Genomic DNA, 15,389 nt, shown 5'->3' with positions numbered 1-15,389 from the left:
CTTTCAGCCTCTGGGATAGCTATATAGAATTTCATGCTGTGTGTGTCATAACGCCGAGCTCCTGTTACATTCACAATGTACACTTTGTCTGCTATTCTGTGATCTCCAAGTCGGTGCATGGGTTTCTATTATGGAATTGGTAGGCCATCCTATTTCTTAGGTATTGTGACATATAAGAGCTGAAATTATTTTGACATAACACCATTTGTGCATATTGGCTAATTAAGAATTCAATAAAAGAGTTCTAACTAATTTAAAATACTGATCTAGTTTATTTTATCTCTTTATATTTTGATTTATTGCTTTTGTGATTGCATGTACGATAAAGGTAGATTTAATTGTATTGTTTTTACATCTGATTTTCCCACTTCTGAGGGAGAAATAGCTAAAGATTAAGTCAAATAGAGCACACTGCATATCTCAGTTATAACCAAAAATCACTCCTTTTTTTAAAAAAAAGATATGTAAGAGAAATTCTTTGATACCATAATAATGGTCTTTCTTGGGAATAGAAACTAGTATTTTAGACATCTTTTGGTTTATTGTTTTTTTCCCCTCCCCCAACTATTGAAGTCTCTCCAGACAGGAAATTAGCATATAAACTGGGTTGACAAGTCTTGACTAAAGTCAGAATTCTTCAGTTAGCACTCTCCTACCCAATACCTGACTCTTAGAATAAATGTAGGTCATTTAACTGTCATGAATTATAAGTTCAAGGAGAATAATGAATAAACAGCAGATTTCCTCTTTTAAATGAATGATGGTTTTTAAAAAACGAGTCAAAGAGTACTTTATAATTTTGTCAGGAGTAGACCCTGACCTGGAACTAAATCAGACAGGGCCCAGGTCAAAGCGCTCTCTCTCTCTCTCTCTCTCTCTCTCTCTCTCTCTCTCTCTCTCTCTCAGACTTATTTGTGGGCATGAAAGAGGATATTGCACTATGTATCTAAGAAGTTGGAGACTTACCTTTGAGTGAACAAGGCTGTTAATGAGCATTCAACTTCTGTATCTAGTTTGAACCCTAATCAGAACATTGGTAATGAAGGACGCTTTTATATTGCTATGGGACTATTTCTTTTAATCCAAAAAACACTTTGAAAAACAATGAATACAAATCGGACACAACTAACAACCTAAATGTAACTGGGAACACTATACTTTTTGTTTCTTGGGGGATAGTTTTCCTTTAGCTGGTCCTAGTTAATGAGCTAGACCAAATCCTGCTTGACTTTGTTCTTTGAAGATGTGTGTGCTTATATGAACACTAGAGGCCCAGTGCATGAATTTGTGCATGGGTGGGGTCCCTCTCGGCCTGGCCAGCGATCTGGGCCGATGGGGGGGTGGGTGGTGGTGGTGGTGGCTGGCCAGGAGGAGGGACCACGGGAGGTTAGCTAAGGGAGTGCACTGACCACCAGTGGGCAGCTCCTGCTTTAAGCATCTGCTCCCTGGTGGTCATGTTGACTGGTCATTTGGTCGCTTAGGCTTATAGATAGATAGATAGATAGATAGATAGATAGATAGATAGATAGATAGATAGATATACATGAATAATGGCGTTTGAAAGAAGTTTGTAGTTTGAGATTATTTTCTTGAAATTTTTGAACTGTGCTTTGTTGAAATGTACCCTTTCTCTGGAAAGCATTTTAAAACTACTAAGTCTTTTACTGGCTATGCTATGGTCTGAAGTGGCTGCTAATGCTATTTTGTACACATGTCCAGTATTGGGTATTTGAGTTGGCCATGGGGGGACAGATAAGAAACAAATACTGCTCCACGTCTTTATCACAGACAGGCTTCGTCTTTAATCACTGAATCTTTGACACCAGCTTATTTCCTCAACTTTCTGTGACTAGACACTCAGTAACTGAGCTCTTTATTATGATTATTATTTATTTATTTATTTATTTATTTATTTATTTTCACCATTCACTGTTTTATTTATAATTTTAGCAAAATACATGTAAAAACTCCACCATGCCGATCATTTGAAAGTGTACTGTTCTGTAGTGTTCTGGACTCTTTGTAAAGTGAAGCCTTTAGTTTTCATACTTGAAAAGCGTCTTTGTCCGTTCTGGCTGCTGTAACAAATCACCATATACCGAGTGGCTTTTGAACAATAGAAATTTATTTCTCACAGTTCTGGAGGCTGGGAAGTCCCAAGATCAAGGTGTGGGCAGACTCTGCTTCCTGATTGTAGATGGCTGGCTCCTCCGCGTCCTCACGTGGGGATGTGGGGACTTGGGGACGGGGCATGGAGCCCTGGGGGTGTCTTCTGTGCCAGCACTCCTCCCCTGCATGAGGGCCCCGCCCCCCTGGCCTAGTCACCTACCAAAGGCCCCCGCTCCGAATGCCATCACATTGAGGGCTAGGGTTTCAACCTCTGAAGGGGAAGGGGGGCAGGTGGGGGCACAGCTATTCAGCCTAGACTAGAGCCACAAGTAACACCGTTCTGTTCTTCTGTGTTGTGTTCCAGAACTCCAAGATGGGAGGCAAGCTGAGCAAGAAGAAGAAGGGGTACAACGTGAATGATGAGAAGGCCAAGGACAAAGACAAGAAGGCCGAAGGCGCGGGGACGGAAGAGGAGGGGACCCCGAAGGAGAATGAGACCCAGGCGGCTGCGGAGACCGCCGGGGTGAAGGAGGGCAAGGAGGAGAAGGCGGAGAAGGATGCCCAGGAGGCTTCCAACAAGCCCGACGACAAGGAAGCCGAGAAAGACACAGACGCGGCCAAGGTGGATGCTCCGAAGGCAGAGCCCGAGCAGACGGAGGGAGCAGCCGAGGGGAAGCCGGAGACCCCGAAGGATGCCGAGCAGGTGGCCACCTCGGGCCCCGCCGCAGGCGATGCCCCCAAGGCTCCCGAGGCCGAGGCCCCTGCGGAGCCCGCGACCGCCACCAAGGTGGATGACAAGAGCAAGGAGGGAGGGGAACCCGCAAAGACTGAGGCTCCCGCGGCTCCTGCCTCGCAGGAAACGAAAAGCGACGGGGCCCCAGCTTCAGACTCAAAACCCAGCAGCACTGAGGCTGCCCCATCGTCCAAGGAGACCCCAGCAGCCACGGAAGCACCCAGCTCCACGCCCAAGGCCCAGGCCCCCGCAGCCCCCGCAGCCCCCGCAGACGAGGTCAAACCTGCCGAGGCCCCGGCCATGAATTCCGATCAAACCGTGGCGGTGAAGGAGTAACAAGGACAGTCTATGGGAAAAGAGATCACAGCTTAGACACAACCTGTTTCTCTCTCTCTGTCTGTCTCTCTGTCTCTCTCCTATACTAACTTGTTTCAAATTGGAAGTCATGATATGTATTGCCCAAGGAAAAATAAAAAAGAAATGAAAAGAAAAAGATGTCCCATCAAAGGAGGGAGGGGGGATGGGGAGAATCCAAATAGTATTTTTGTGGGGAAATATCTAATATACCTTCAGTCAACTCTACCAACCAGTCCTGGCGTTTCGAGGTCAGTGTCTGAAAGTAGTCCGCCGCTAACTCAGATGGGTACCGAATTCTGCAAGGGGAGTAGGGAGCGTTGTGTTTGATTCTGCCCGCAGGGCCCTTCCAAAGGCAATCAGATCTTTATGAAAGCAGTATTTTCTGTGTTTCCTTTTTTTTTTAATTTGCCGCCTTTCTTCTTTTGATATTTTTTAAATGTCTGTGGATGAATGCCACCTTTCAGACAGCCCACTGAGCCTGTCCACATGTATCTCCATGCCAAGACTCCATGCCTCCTCCCCAGGTATTTTTGGGAGTAACACACATTCTCTCATCCAACTTAGCCTCCCTAGATTTCTCATGACGAGTTAATGCATGTCCGTGGTTGGGTGCACCTGTAGTTCTGTTTATTGGTCAGTGGAAATGAAAATAAAAATAAAAATAAAAACGTCTGCGTTCATTGCAGTTCCAGTTTCTCCTCCATCCTGTGTCACAGACACCAATACACCACTCATTGGAAAAATGGGAAAAAATTAAAAAAAATAACAAAAAAATGTACAATGGATGCATTGAAATTATATGTAATTGTATAAATGGTGCAACAGTAATAAAGTTAAACAATTAAAAAGAAGTAATGATGGCGATTGGTTTTCTTTGCCACTCCTTCCTCCTTGGTAACCTCAGGGGAGCACAGAGCAATGTGTCCGGCATTTTCTGGAATATATTTGCATAGAAGTATAAGATGGTCTCCTCAAATTTTTGTGAACATTACTTGTTTAAAAAATTAGTTGCATCAGTATCAGTACGTTATTTTGGAAGAGGATAAACTGAAAAGATACTATGTCTAATGGTAGGCACCCTATAGAAGTATGGGTGTGATTAATTTACTTCAAAAGCAATAGTTTGAATAAAACAAGCGAGTGACAATAGATTTGATCTTGAAGGTTAGGAAGAAAAGAGTCCTAAGACCTTACAGAAACATCGTATGTATGTAAGTGGTGTTGTATCCCTTTATTCATCATATTCATTCATGATAGAGCCTGGAAAGGGGCCCCGAGTGGTGAGCAGGCAGTGAGAAGCAGCAGTGTGGGAGCAAGCACAGAGCTGGCCTTTATGGTGACCAGGTTCCTGTCCAGGCTTTGCCACTCCTGTACGGTGTTTAAGCCACTTCTAACCTCCAGACTTCCCTGCTTTATCTACAAGAGGGCAAAGGCTCTATGACCTCTTAGGAAAGACTCCTTTCAACTTTTGAAATACTGAGTTGTTTGTGTGTATATCGTGGCAATTTTATATTATGGCGGATATGTATGTTCTAACAGATAATCACCTCTGAACCCTGATTTATCCCCCAAACTGCTCAGTTTGCTCAGGTTTCATAGATTCTGTAGATGGGGAAAGGGTAGGAGGATTGGCATAAGCAGTGGCTTATGGAGGGGCCAGGCTTGCACATTAATTCTTTAATGTAAGAAAAGAAGGAATTGTCACTTAGATCTTGGTAGTAATTTTGTTTTTTTCCTAATTGGATATTAGAAACCAAATCTTGAATATAAAGCATTTAAAAATGAACTTATGCCTAGCCACTGTAAAGGTTGCTCATGTTTGAATCGTTAAATGTCAGGTTTTGGGGGGAGACTAGGACTAGGCAATAATTGCCCAGTGATAAATTCAAACAATTTATATTCTAACATGGGAAGTTTTCATACTTGAACATAGGGAATTTCCTATAGAATTTGAGAAGGGCCACTATACAGAAACTTATTCCCAAAAGGGACCTCAGCAATACAGTAGATGAGGATGAATCTGAAATTGTTCTTATGCATTATGTTACACATGGTTAAATAAAGGGGAACAAAAATTGCAATTTTGGAGTGACCTGCAGTCTTACCATACCTAAGACGTTGTCAGGGGGTAATACTGGGGAAAGAAGAAGTGAAACATTATTAGGCAGATATACCTGTGGGGTTCAATTCATGACTATGATCACCTTTTGAAACTTTTGGTTCTTGTTTCTATAGTGAAATAAATTTGACCTCTTAATGCGTGAAAGCACAGCATATGAGAAATATGTAAACACAAAACCACCAAGCAACTGTTTTAGATATGAAAAACAGCAGAGGACTATCCAGATTATTACCAGTGTGTCCCAGCATATATAAAATAGCTTGGGGGTGTGTTGGTGGGTTGGTGGTGGGAAGACAACAGATTCAGTGAACCATGGAGGACATTTATACAGTTACTAACATTGAATAGCATGCACTTTTTGCAAGTAAATGTGCTTGGTGTAAGTAAAGTGTGATATATCCACTGTCTTTTCATTCACTTCTTTTAATTAAAAAAATTCACTAGACATTTTGGTGATTACAACAATCAAATCAGCCTCCTGGATTAACATTTATTACTGTAAATTACTGTTTAAGGATGAATGAAACTAAGACATTTTTTCTCAGTTTACTTACACTTAGAATTATTGAGTTGGGTGTAGGAGAATTAAAATCTGAGCTATATATACTTTTTCTTTTATAACTATTAGAATTGTGTTCAAACCAGAGTACATAAATGTGGTCACCAAAATATTTAAATCAGAATTTTAACCTAACCATGGCTCATGGCATTTAATTTTACCACACCTGAGAAAAACAGATGTAATTTGAAATTGTATATTCAACAGAGAATGTCATATGCATGGGTGATAGGTTCAAACAGTGTTGGGCATTCAAGTTAATTTTGGATTAACCTAGATTGTGCCCTCCTCATGAATGATCTAAAACGAAGGGAAGGCCATACACAGGCTGTGTTTAACAGGCAAGTCAGCATCATTTGGGAACCCACCACATTTGACCTACTAACTCACAGGTATACATCTCTATGAAGAATGAAGGGGTTTCAGAGTCTAACACCTGTGAAGTGCTTGTGAGCATACCATGAGGAGGAAATTAACAGGAATCGGAATGAGCTTGTTCATTACTAGCTTTGTCTTTGCACCTTGAAGGTGCTGTCCAGTAGCTGACACTGGCTCTGCATGATGGGGATGGACCCAAATCCCTAAGGATTGGGACGCACCATGAATCCCAGGATGGCCCTACCTGGGGTCAGCCCTAAGAGAAGACATCTTCAGTTGTCCCTAGCCAGTAAGGTAGAGGTCACCCATGGTCACGATGCAGGCGTGCCATTCACCATTCTTGGAGAGTCTCCAGACCCAGGTCTAGTGGACAACAGGGACTTGATCTAGACATTCTTCAGCTGCCTAAGTTGGGTAAATTATTAGGTGCCAGCAACTACACAAAGTTTGTTTTCACAAAGCATCCTGAGTCTTAATTTTCATTAAATGAAATATCGAGGAATATTGAAACAATGTCTTCATCAAAACAGATCCACTGTCAGATATGGTTCTGGTACACGTATTTTTTGTTGTTCCTTATACCTACAGGGCACAGCAATTTCATTTCATTTATGAGGGGGAAAATCTATTTGTACAATTTACTATTTTGGTGTTATCCAACATCCTGTCTCAGTATTGATGGGGTTAATCTTCATTCTTTTGATTTCAATTTCGCTTTTTGAGTGTAACAGTGCAGTTATTTTGAGCTTTATTTTAAACTAATTGGCACAATATTGAAAACTAGATGCTTGGAAGGTCATTTTAAGAATATATCAGCCCTAGCCAGTTTGGCTTAATGGATAGAGTGTTGGCCTGCGGACTAAAGAGTCCGGGTGTGATTCCAGTCAAGGGCACATGCCTGGGATGTGGGCTCAAGGGGGGCATGCAGGAGGCAGTAAATCAATGATTCTCTTCTTTAAAATAAATTTTATTGATTTTTTACAGAGAGGAAGGGTGAAGGAGAGGGATAGAGAGTTAGAAACATTGATGAGAGAGAAACATTGATCAGCTGCCTCCTGCACACTCCCTACTGGGGATGTGCACACAACCAAGGTACATGCCCTTGACCGGAATTGAACCTGGGACCCTTCAGTCCACAGGCCAATGCTCTATCCACTGAGCCAAACTGGTCAGGGCAATGATTTGCTCTCTTCATTGATGTTTCTATTTCTCTCTCCCTCTCCCTTCCTCTCTGAAATCAATAAAAAAAATATAAAAGAATATATATCAAATAATAGGTGTGGGATTAGTCAGATGAACTTTTATATGCATCCTTGTAAAAGGAGGCAAAATTTGCTTGAATTTTGGTCTGACAAGTACTTAAGTACTTAATATTTTAAATATTTAGGTCAGAGATTGCTGTTCGGACAGGATGTCTTTTTTTTTTTTTTAATCTTCTGCTAATGGGAATGTAAAAAGGGCAATATAGGAAGCTTCTGATTAAGGTATATATTTGATTTTTTTAAAAAGCTATTCCTTATCATGAGCTTATATGCTTCATGTCTTTTTAATGATAGAAATTTTATTAGTGTATGAAATCTCCAAGTCCAGGAACCATTGGTCCCATACATTTTTCCAGGTTTTCTCAGTCTTCATTTTAAGAGCAATTTGCATTCTGAAGCTGTACACTTCCATTCACATACATATTTCAGCCAACTCCTAGAGCGAATATCTTTTTGAAAAAGACCTATGATCTTGAAAAAGAATACTGAGTTTAACTGTACACATTGAAATATAAAAAAATTAAATAACAATATCATATACCTCCATCTCCTCTACACTTGGTCTTCAGATTTTCCCAAGATCCAAATATCACCTTTGTTCCTCATTTTTCTTTAAAGGTGTTTTTTGTTTGTTTGTTTCCCCCGAGTTTCCTCCTGAGACCAGGGAATTTCACCTTTAATAGCATTCACTTATGAATTAATTGGCCTGATATAATGTATCATTTCTTTTGTTTTAACTGAGGTAAATGGTCAAAGGACAAAATGATGGAGCTACCTGCACAAATTTAGAATTTGAGATAAACATATTTGCTTTCTTCACATATGCTTTTGCTTGTATCGGCCAGGATTTAAGAGAGTAAGCTTGGGGGAAATATATCCACTTCTAATACACTTTTGATAATCAAAAGAATGGGGAAGGAAAATGGAAACCCAAACCCTCCACCCTTAAAAGGACAGCAATCCTCTTCATGGAAGGGAAAGACTACGTGTTGGCACGTTCCCGACAGAAAGCTCTGTTTTGAGATTTGCCGTGAAAAGAAGGGGATGGCATGTCTGATCATAAGAGCCTGTTACGCAGGGTCGGGTGATATGATCTGACAGGTGAACCCCATTAAAATTGCCGAGGAGAAGGTCCTGGAGCAGCAGTGAACAGTTTTCAGCTACTCTGCCTGGCGCAGGGCTAAGAATAGAGCTGCCTCTGGGCCGGAACCACCCCCCGGCAGCACACCAAGTCTGACTAGTATGCAAATTCCCCGGGGGGTGGTGTGTGTGTGTGTGTGTGTGTGTGTGTGTGTGCAGAGCTGAACTTGCTCTGATATTCAGAGCAGATTCTACCTTTTCAGAATAAAACACATACACACAAAATAGTGAAAGTACAAAACCAAAAATAATATAATTAGGAGAAAAACTAACTGGAGTCCCTCAGAAAATAGCTGCTTACATTTCTGATGTTAGTGGAGCTTTATTGCAATGTGTTTGTCTTTTATTTCCTTCCTTCCTTTTTCTGTTTCCTGGACATTTTGTCTTTCCCATCAAGTCTTCTATTTTTTTTTGTCAGTTAATTACATTTTAAAGTGATAATCTCCCTTCCTTCCTTTTGCCTTCTTTTCTCCCTTCCAAAACCTTCACACTGAGGCAAAACTGCTTATACTGAACCAGAACTATGAAAACTACAAGCAACTTTAATGTGCAGTTCATAAATACCCTGTAAGTGTACTGTTCTTTCTGACTTTGCAGAACTCTTATTATTTATTTGTTCAGGAAGAACAAATATAATCTACCTGAAACTACCCATACTTTGCTTATCTCCCTCCCCACCCCCGTGCCCCATTGTCTGTAAGAATAGCAAGTGAATGGTAAGGTTACCCATTCATTTTTATGAGTCAGAAACTAAGAGAAACTTTCTCTCTCTCAACCCTCCATCAAACATCATACCCTAATGTTTCCCAACCTTTATTGTCACTACCCCTCTCCCTGGGAGTGAGAAAAATAATCAGGATTGAGAGGGAAGGTCAAGACTTTATACGTTGATATATTCCATCTGAGGTGTTTTATAGACATAGAAGTTAATAGACTGAGTAGCCACATGGATCTCAAAGGATAGAACTGGACCAGAAATGGAAGTCTAAATCCTTTAGAAGGTAATTGACACCATGAGCTGATTGATATCACCTATGCGGGGACCAAGGAGATAATGAAATGAGAAGTGCACCCTGCACTGAGCCTTTTATTTGATGATTAGAGGAAGGATCCTGAGCCTGCAAAGATTGGGAAGTTGTACACGAGTGAAGGAGGGAAGCTGGGAGAACATTGGACAACAGAGTAACAGGAACAGATGTTTCAGGAAAAGAGAATGGAAAGTATAACAAAAGTTGCTAAGATGTCAAATAAAATAACAAAAAAATGAAATGCAACCTTGGGGCACTGGGAACTTTAATAGGGGTTGTCAGATTAGAGGGATAGAGGCTGGAACCAGATTATAGGAACCCAAGGAAGGAGTTGGATGTGAGGAGATTGAGCCTCGTTTTCTAGAAACTCTTCTGAACGTCTGGCTTTGAATGGAGAAGAGCAATAGGACTGAGAGTCAAGATAGAAAAGGAAATTTTTGGTTTGTTTGTTTGTTTGTTTAGATGGGAAAGATATGACCCAGCCTGTACATTAATGTAAAGGAATCAATTGAGAAGGATTAGGTGAATACCAAGGAGATAAAAGAGAATTGATAATTTGGGCATTTGGACAGGCAGATAGGATGCAAAGCACAGGTAGAAGGTGATACTGGTTCCAGAGCACACATGGCAACATCTGGGAGGGGGGAGGGGAGCTCAGCTGAATCTGGGACAATGAAGTAAACTGGGCCCAATACTCTGTGTTGCCTCAACATCTAGGGGGAAATGGGGAGGGGAGTCTTGAATGGCCTAACAGCATGCTTCCCTCCCTCTCTGCCCTACCATCTTCTCACGAGGACCAGGCATTGGTCCTGCTCATCTCTGAGTAGCAGCTTCAGTTCCCTGCCAGCCCACGGATCTGTTCAAACAAGCCCATCACATCCTCCCATGGGGACCACCTCCTCCTCCTGCTGCTACAAAGCTTACCTCCCACAGCCTCTGCTGTGCCCTCTGCTTTCAAGTTCAACTCCCGTGTGGCCCTGCCAGGAGCAGTGTCCTCCTCCCTTCGGCTGTGGGTATGTGTGACTAAGATACTGTTGTTGATCTCATCTGTCCAGTGCTGGGTGCCATTCCCATAACACTGGGGTGGGAATCCCTCCCTTAGCAGTGGGGTAAAGAGGGGGTGATCAAACGACCATCTAGGATTCACCACCACCACCACGGCATCCCATCATTCTGGTGCCCTTTGCTGTGGAATAATTGGGATGGGAGAAATCAGTTTGAAGACACATTTACCTTACACTGTGAACAGGTGGCTATTTCCACAAGTGTCCTGGGAGTGCCATGTTAGGCCGTGTCATTGGTGAATGGGAGAGATACTTTGGGAAGTGGAGATGCTACAGCCCCATTGCAGGGATGGCTGGCGTCTTTGCCTGATGATAATTAGTCAGCTCGTGTCCTTATGCACCAGAGGAGGGAAGCTGGCCTGCATGTAAAATATAAAGTCTTGGACAGGAGGCCAGATGCGTTTTTAGGAAGGCACCACATGCCTTATTTTAACATTTCAAAGTCCTTACAAAAACACACACTGTCAGGTGAAAAGAAAAGACATTTCTCCTGCTCTGAAAGCAGATGTTGTATGTTGTGATTAATAATAGATGCTGGGGTTTCACTCGCTGGGTTTGAATTCTGACTCTAATTGTTGATGATCCTGACTTACCCTCAGCCTCATCTGTAAAATGGAGGTTCTTGGGGGGATGAGTGGGTTCATAGTGCCAGGCCTTTGCTAAGAGTTGTTCACGTTTTTTCTTTTTCTTTCTTTTTTTTTTTTTTTTTACTTTATAGAAATCTCAATTTAAATGGATGCTTTACAGCACCCATATGTTTTTGTAATGCTATTTTCTAATATCCTAATTATCTGTGGATTTGTGGATAGCATTTTAGTTTAAATCTGTCCTAAAATCGTACTTGTTTCTGGTTACAGTGCCATTTTATTTAAAAGTAATTTTTCCTCTTGTCTGAATTAGTGCAAGGGGAAAGCAATGAGTACTGGGCATGAACATGTTTGGTGCTCGCTCAGCAAGCAGCTGGTAAGTGAATACAATGTTCGGCATACTTTCTGACTTGCTAGTCTGGATTTTTCCACACTGTTGCCTAATTTATTTCTACTTTCATATCTGTGTTTAAGAGGCTAGGTTTTTCAAAAGTCTGACTTACAGAACAAGAGAGATGCTACTCAATTATTGCCTTGAGGAATTATGCTTTGGTCATGAAAGGTTGATATATTCACTGTTTTGACTGAAAAAAATCATAACTTAAAACAAAAGGTTATTTGTATGTGTGTGCTGGACATATGGCTGGAGTTCCCGGTGTTGTTTGTCTAGTTAATCAGACCTCTAAAAGGGTAACATTACTGGAGACGTACTAATATGGTTTGGGAGGGGCTATTATTTATAGATAATGGATTCAGATAAGGGCATGATTAATGCACCATATTTATTAAAGATAGGAAGAGCAAAGAAAAATTGCACTGAGGTATTGCAGATTTAGATTCAACCTTTAGGTTATTTTAAGTATATAAGTGGAAAAACAGGTGGCAGTTGGTGGAGAGCATGTCTCTGTAAGCACATTTGCATGTGAATGTAGGTGCATATAGGGAGTGGAAAACAAACAGGTTGAAGGAATGGACAATAACCACCAAGCGTCAGTGGTCCTGTGAAGGGTTGAATGACATTCAGTGCAGCCCAAGAGTGACATCTCCTGAAAGGGCGGAGAATAAGAATTATTGCTATACTCATGGTAATTTCTGAAAGAACGAGTTTGCATATTTTCCATAAAACTAGAGGAGCACTAAGAATGGAAGCAAGATTAGACCTCCCAAAGTTGTTTTTAGTATACATTTTCTAGCTATTGAGAAAAATATATTTGTTATCTTGGATCACTCATAACTGGAGGAAAAATCCTTCATATGTAGACATTCCAAGTTAAAATCATAAACAGTTAAGAACTGAAGCACTCTGGTAGCCATACCCATGCACATTTCCAACAGTAAAAATTAGCTTTTTCTTCTAAAGAAATGCTCTCTTTTCTTTTAACCAGTAAAATATCGTAAGTATATTTTGTGAAGATCAAACAGTACAATCTGTGAATGCATTAGTACACCCCTCTTATCTGGGGGTGAAGGTCAGGCTAATGAAAACTCATGAGCAGAAACCCAAGAAAATTCCTAATATGAAACCTACTTTTCTCTGTTGAGTCTTACAACACTGGATTGTTGCAGCCAGCTCTTCTTGCTGAGGAGTCCTCTTTTCTTATTACTGCTCCAGGGTATTTACCTGGAGTAAACTGTTCCCTGGAGAAACATACTCTTTGTGGGCTCCTCCCCTGTAGAAAGTCTATGCAGAGGGCTTCCCACACTGGAGAAGTAGCCCCGACTCATGCAGAGAGCTGGTCTGAGAGCACTACAGAATGATTGTCACAGCCCTCTGTCCTCCCTGGGCTGGAGGGTGGGGCAGAAGAGCCATGGGATTGTAGGGAGTCATAGAAGAGACAATACAATCTTTTCTTTCTTGACTGAGATGCTCGCACCCTCGGAACCTTGGGCTGATACTGTGCAGGTTGAAATGCATCACAGTTTTCTTCACTTAACAATATCGCTTAGAGGTCACACCATACCGAGGGCATGCTGAGTTGCCCCGTGCTTTTAAGGAACACCTGGCATAACTATCTAATCAACGCCCTCTGTAGGAACTGTCAATTTTGGTCAGATGTTGTTTTTTAAAGAAATATATATTTTTTATTGATTTCAGAGAGGAAGGGAAGGAGAGAGAGAGAGAGAGATAGAAACATCAAAGATGAGAGAGAATCATTGATTGACTGCCTCCTGCACGCCTGCCACTGGGGATCGGGCCCACAACCTGGGCATGGGAATCAAATTGTGACCTGATTCATAGGTTGATGCTCAACCACTGAGCCCCGCCAGCTGAGCAGGTCAAACATTGTTAAAGCAAATGTCCCTATACCCATGCCATGTCATCCATGTGTCAATAAACCCTTCTCAGAAATTTTAACTAAGTATAGCCCGCCTTGCCTTATTTATGACAGTTCAATGAGCACCAGATCTATTAACAGTCCTCTTCTTTCCTTCCTTCCTTCCTTCCTTCCTTCCTTCCTTCCTTCCTTCCTTCCTTCCTTCCTTCCTCCCTCCCTCCCTCCCTCCCTCCCTCCCTCCCTCCTTCCCTCCCTCCCTTCCTTCCTTCCTTCCTTCCTTCCTTCCTTCCTTCCTTCCTTCCTTCCTTCCTCCCTCCCTCCCTCCCTCCATCCATTCCTCCTTCCCTTCCTTCCTTCCTTCCTTCCTTCCTTCCTTCCTTCCTTCCTTCCTTCCTTCAGCAGCACACTTTCAAAGGCGCTCCCCCACTTCTCCTTCCCTTCTTGGGATTGCTGGTGTGGGTCCAGCCTATGTTTTTTCTCTGTAGACCTTACCCACTCAGTAGGTCCAGAGGGACTGGGCTACCTTAGGTCAGTCAGATATACTAACCTGAGAGTGGCTGAAACGATGAGTTGGTATCTGAAAGTATGTCTGTAGGCAACATCCTCTGCCTCAGAAACCCTAGCCTAGAAAGATTCCAAGCAGATCTCTTGCAGTTAGGGAAATGTGATTATATTTATTTCAAGGGAGAGCACTGAAATTACATTGAGAAACCTCAATTCCATTGAGAAGCCAAATACAGGACATCATGTCTCTGAATTTGCACAACATGGAAACTGAACTTGAAAAAAAACTTTTGGCCTTTCTAAATGAAAGTGGCCCAAATCTCCCAGGCCCTCTCCATTCCACTTACTCCAGATGGGAAAGAGTGCCTTCCACAAGATTCAGTGGGACTGTGTTTTCTTCTGTGCAAAATTCTTAGTCAGGAGGTAATTACTTTTTAAAAAAATATATTTTATTGATTTTCTTTTACAGAGAGGAAGGGAGAGGGATAGAGAGTTAGAAACATCAATGAAAGGGAAACATCGATCAGCTGCCTCCTGCACACCCCTCACTGGGGATGTGCCCACAACCAAGGTACATGCCCTTGACCAGAATCGAAACCAGGACCCCTCAGTCCACAGGTCAATGCTCTATCCACTGAGCCAAACTGGCTAGGGCAGGAGGTAATTACTTTTACTTACTTATTTCAAGATTAGCCCCTTAAAGATTTAGTTTAACAATAACAGAACAGTTTTAGAAATGAATATAGAACAAGGTGCTGTGCTAGCTGGTACAGTTATATAAATGACTAAGACAGTATTTTCCCTGAAACAATTTATAGTTTGGACAATCACACGGACAGTGGGATAGGTTTGAAATAAACGAAAATGGCTACTTCTTACAAAATGATTGGTCTTTTCCCTCAGAACAATCTATTCAATATTTTCAAATAAAGGGTTGAAATATTTCTGATAGTCTCTTGGCAATGCTGACAGCTGCCTGTTCCTTGAATTTTCAAGTTCTAGGAAGGGGGGGCGGGTGTTATTGCACATATTTTCTCAGCAACTAACATGTCACCTACTCATTTCCATATGCATTCAGCATTATAACATTAATTAACAGGCACCAGAGGTACACATCTTTGCTCTGTAAGACCTCTGGTTGGAAGGGGGAGGTTGGGGCCTCACAGACTCAGTGTCTCAGAGGCCTCCTGGTTGTCTGCATGGCATAGTTTACTGAGTCAATGGCAACAAGGTGTCAAGGTTTGGAAATATTTTTCTTATAGAGAAATTT

At 41.8% G+C, this 15,389-nt stretch overlaps 1 protein-coding gene across 1 annotated transcript in view; it reads left to right on the top strand.

The window, feature by feature from the left end:
• Positions 1 to 4,050, top strand: part of BASP1 (brain abundant membrane attached signal protein 1) — a 47,218-nt gene extending 43,168 nt beyond the window's left edge. The window contains exon 2 of the mRNA XM_059694745.1: positions 2,474 to 4,050. Within this exon, the coding sequence (XP_059550728.1) occupies positions 2,483 to 3,178 (696 nt within the window). The 5' untranslated portion in view covers positions 2,474 to 2,482 and the 3' untranslated portion in view covers positions 3,179 to 4,050. The remainder of the gene's footprint in view (positions 1 to 2,473) is intronic.
• Positions 4,051 to 15,389: the final 11,339 nt, after the last annotated feature.

This window comes from Myotis daubentonii, chromosome 4, assembly GCF_963259705.1.
Source record: "Myotis daubentonii chromosome 4, mMyoDau2.1, whole genome shotgun sequence".
NCBI classification, from domain to species: Eukaryota; Metazoa; Chordata; class Mammalia; order Chiroptera; family Vespertilionidae; genus Myotis; species Myotis daubentonii.
The sequence above is the reverse complement of the archived record's forward strand: the minus strand, read 5'-3'. Positions and strand labels throughout refer to the sequence as shown.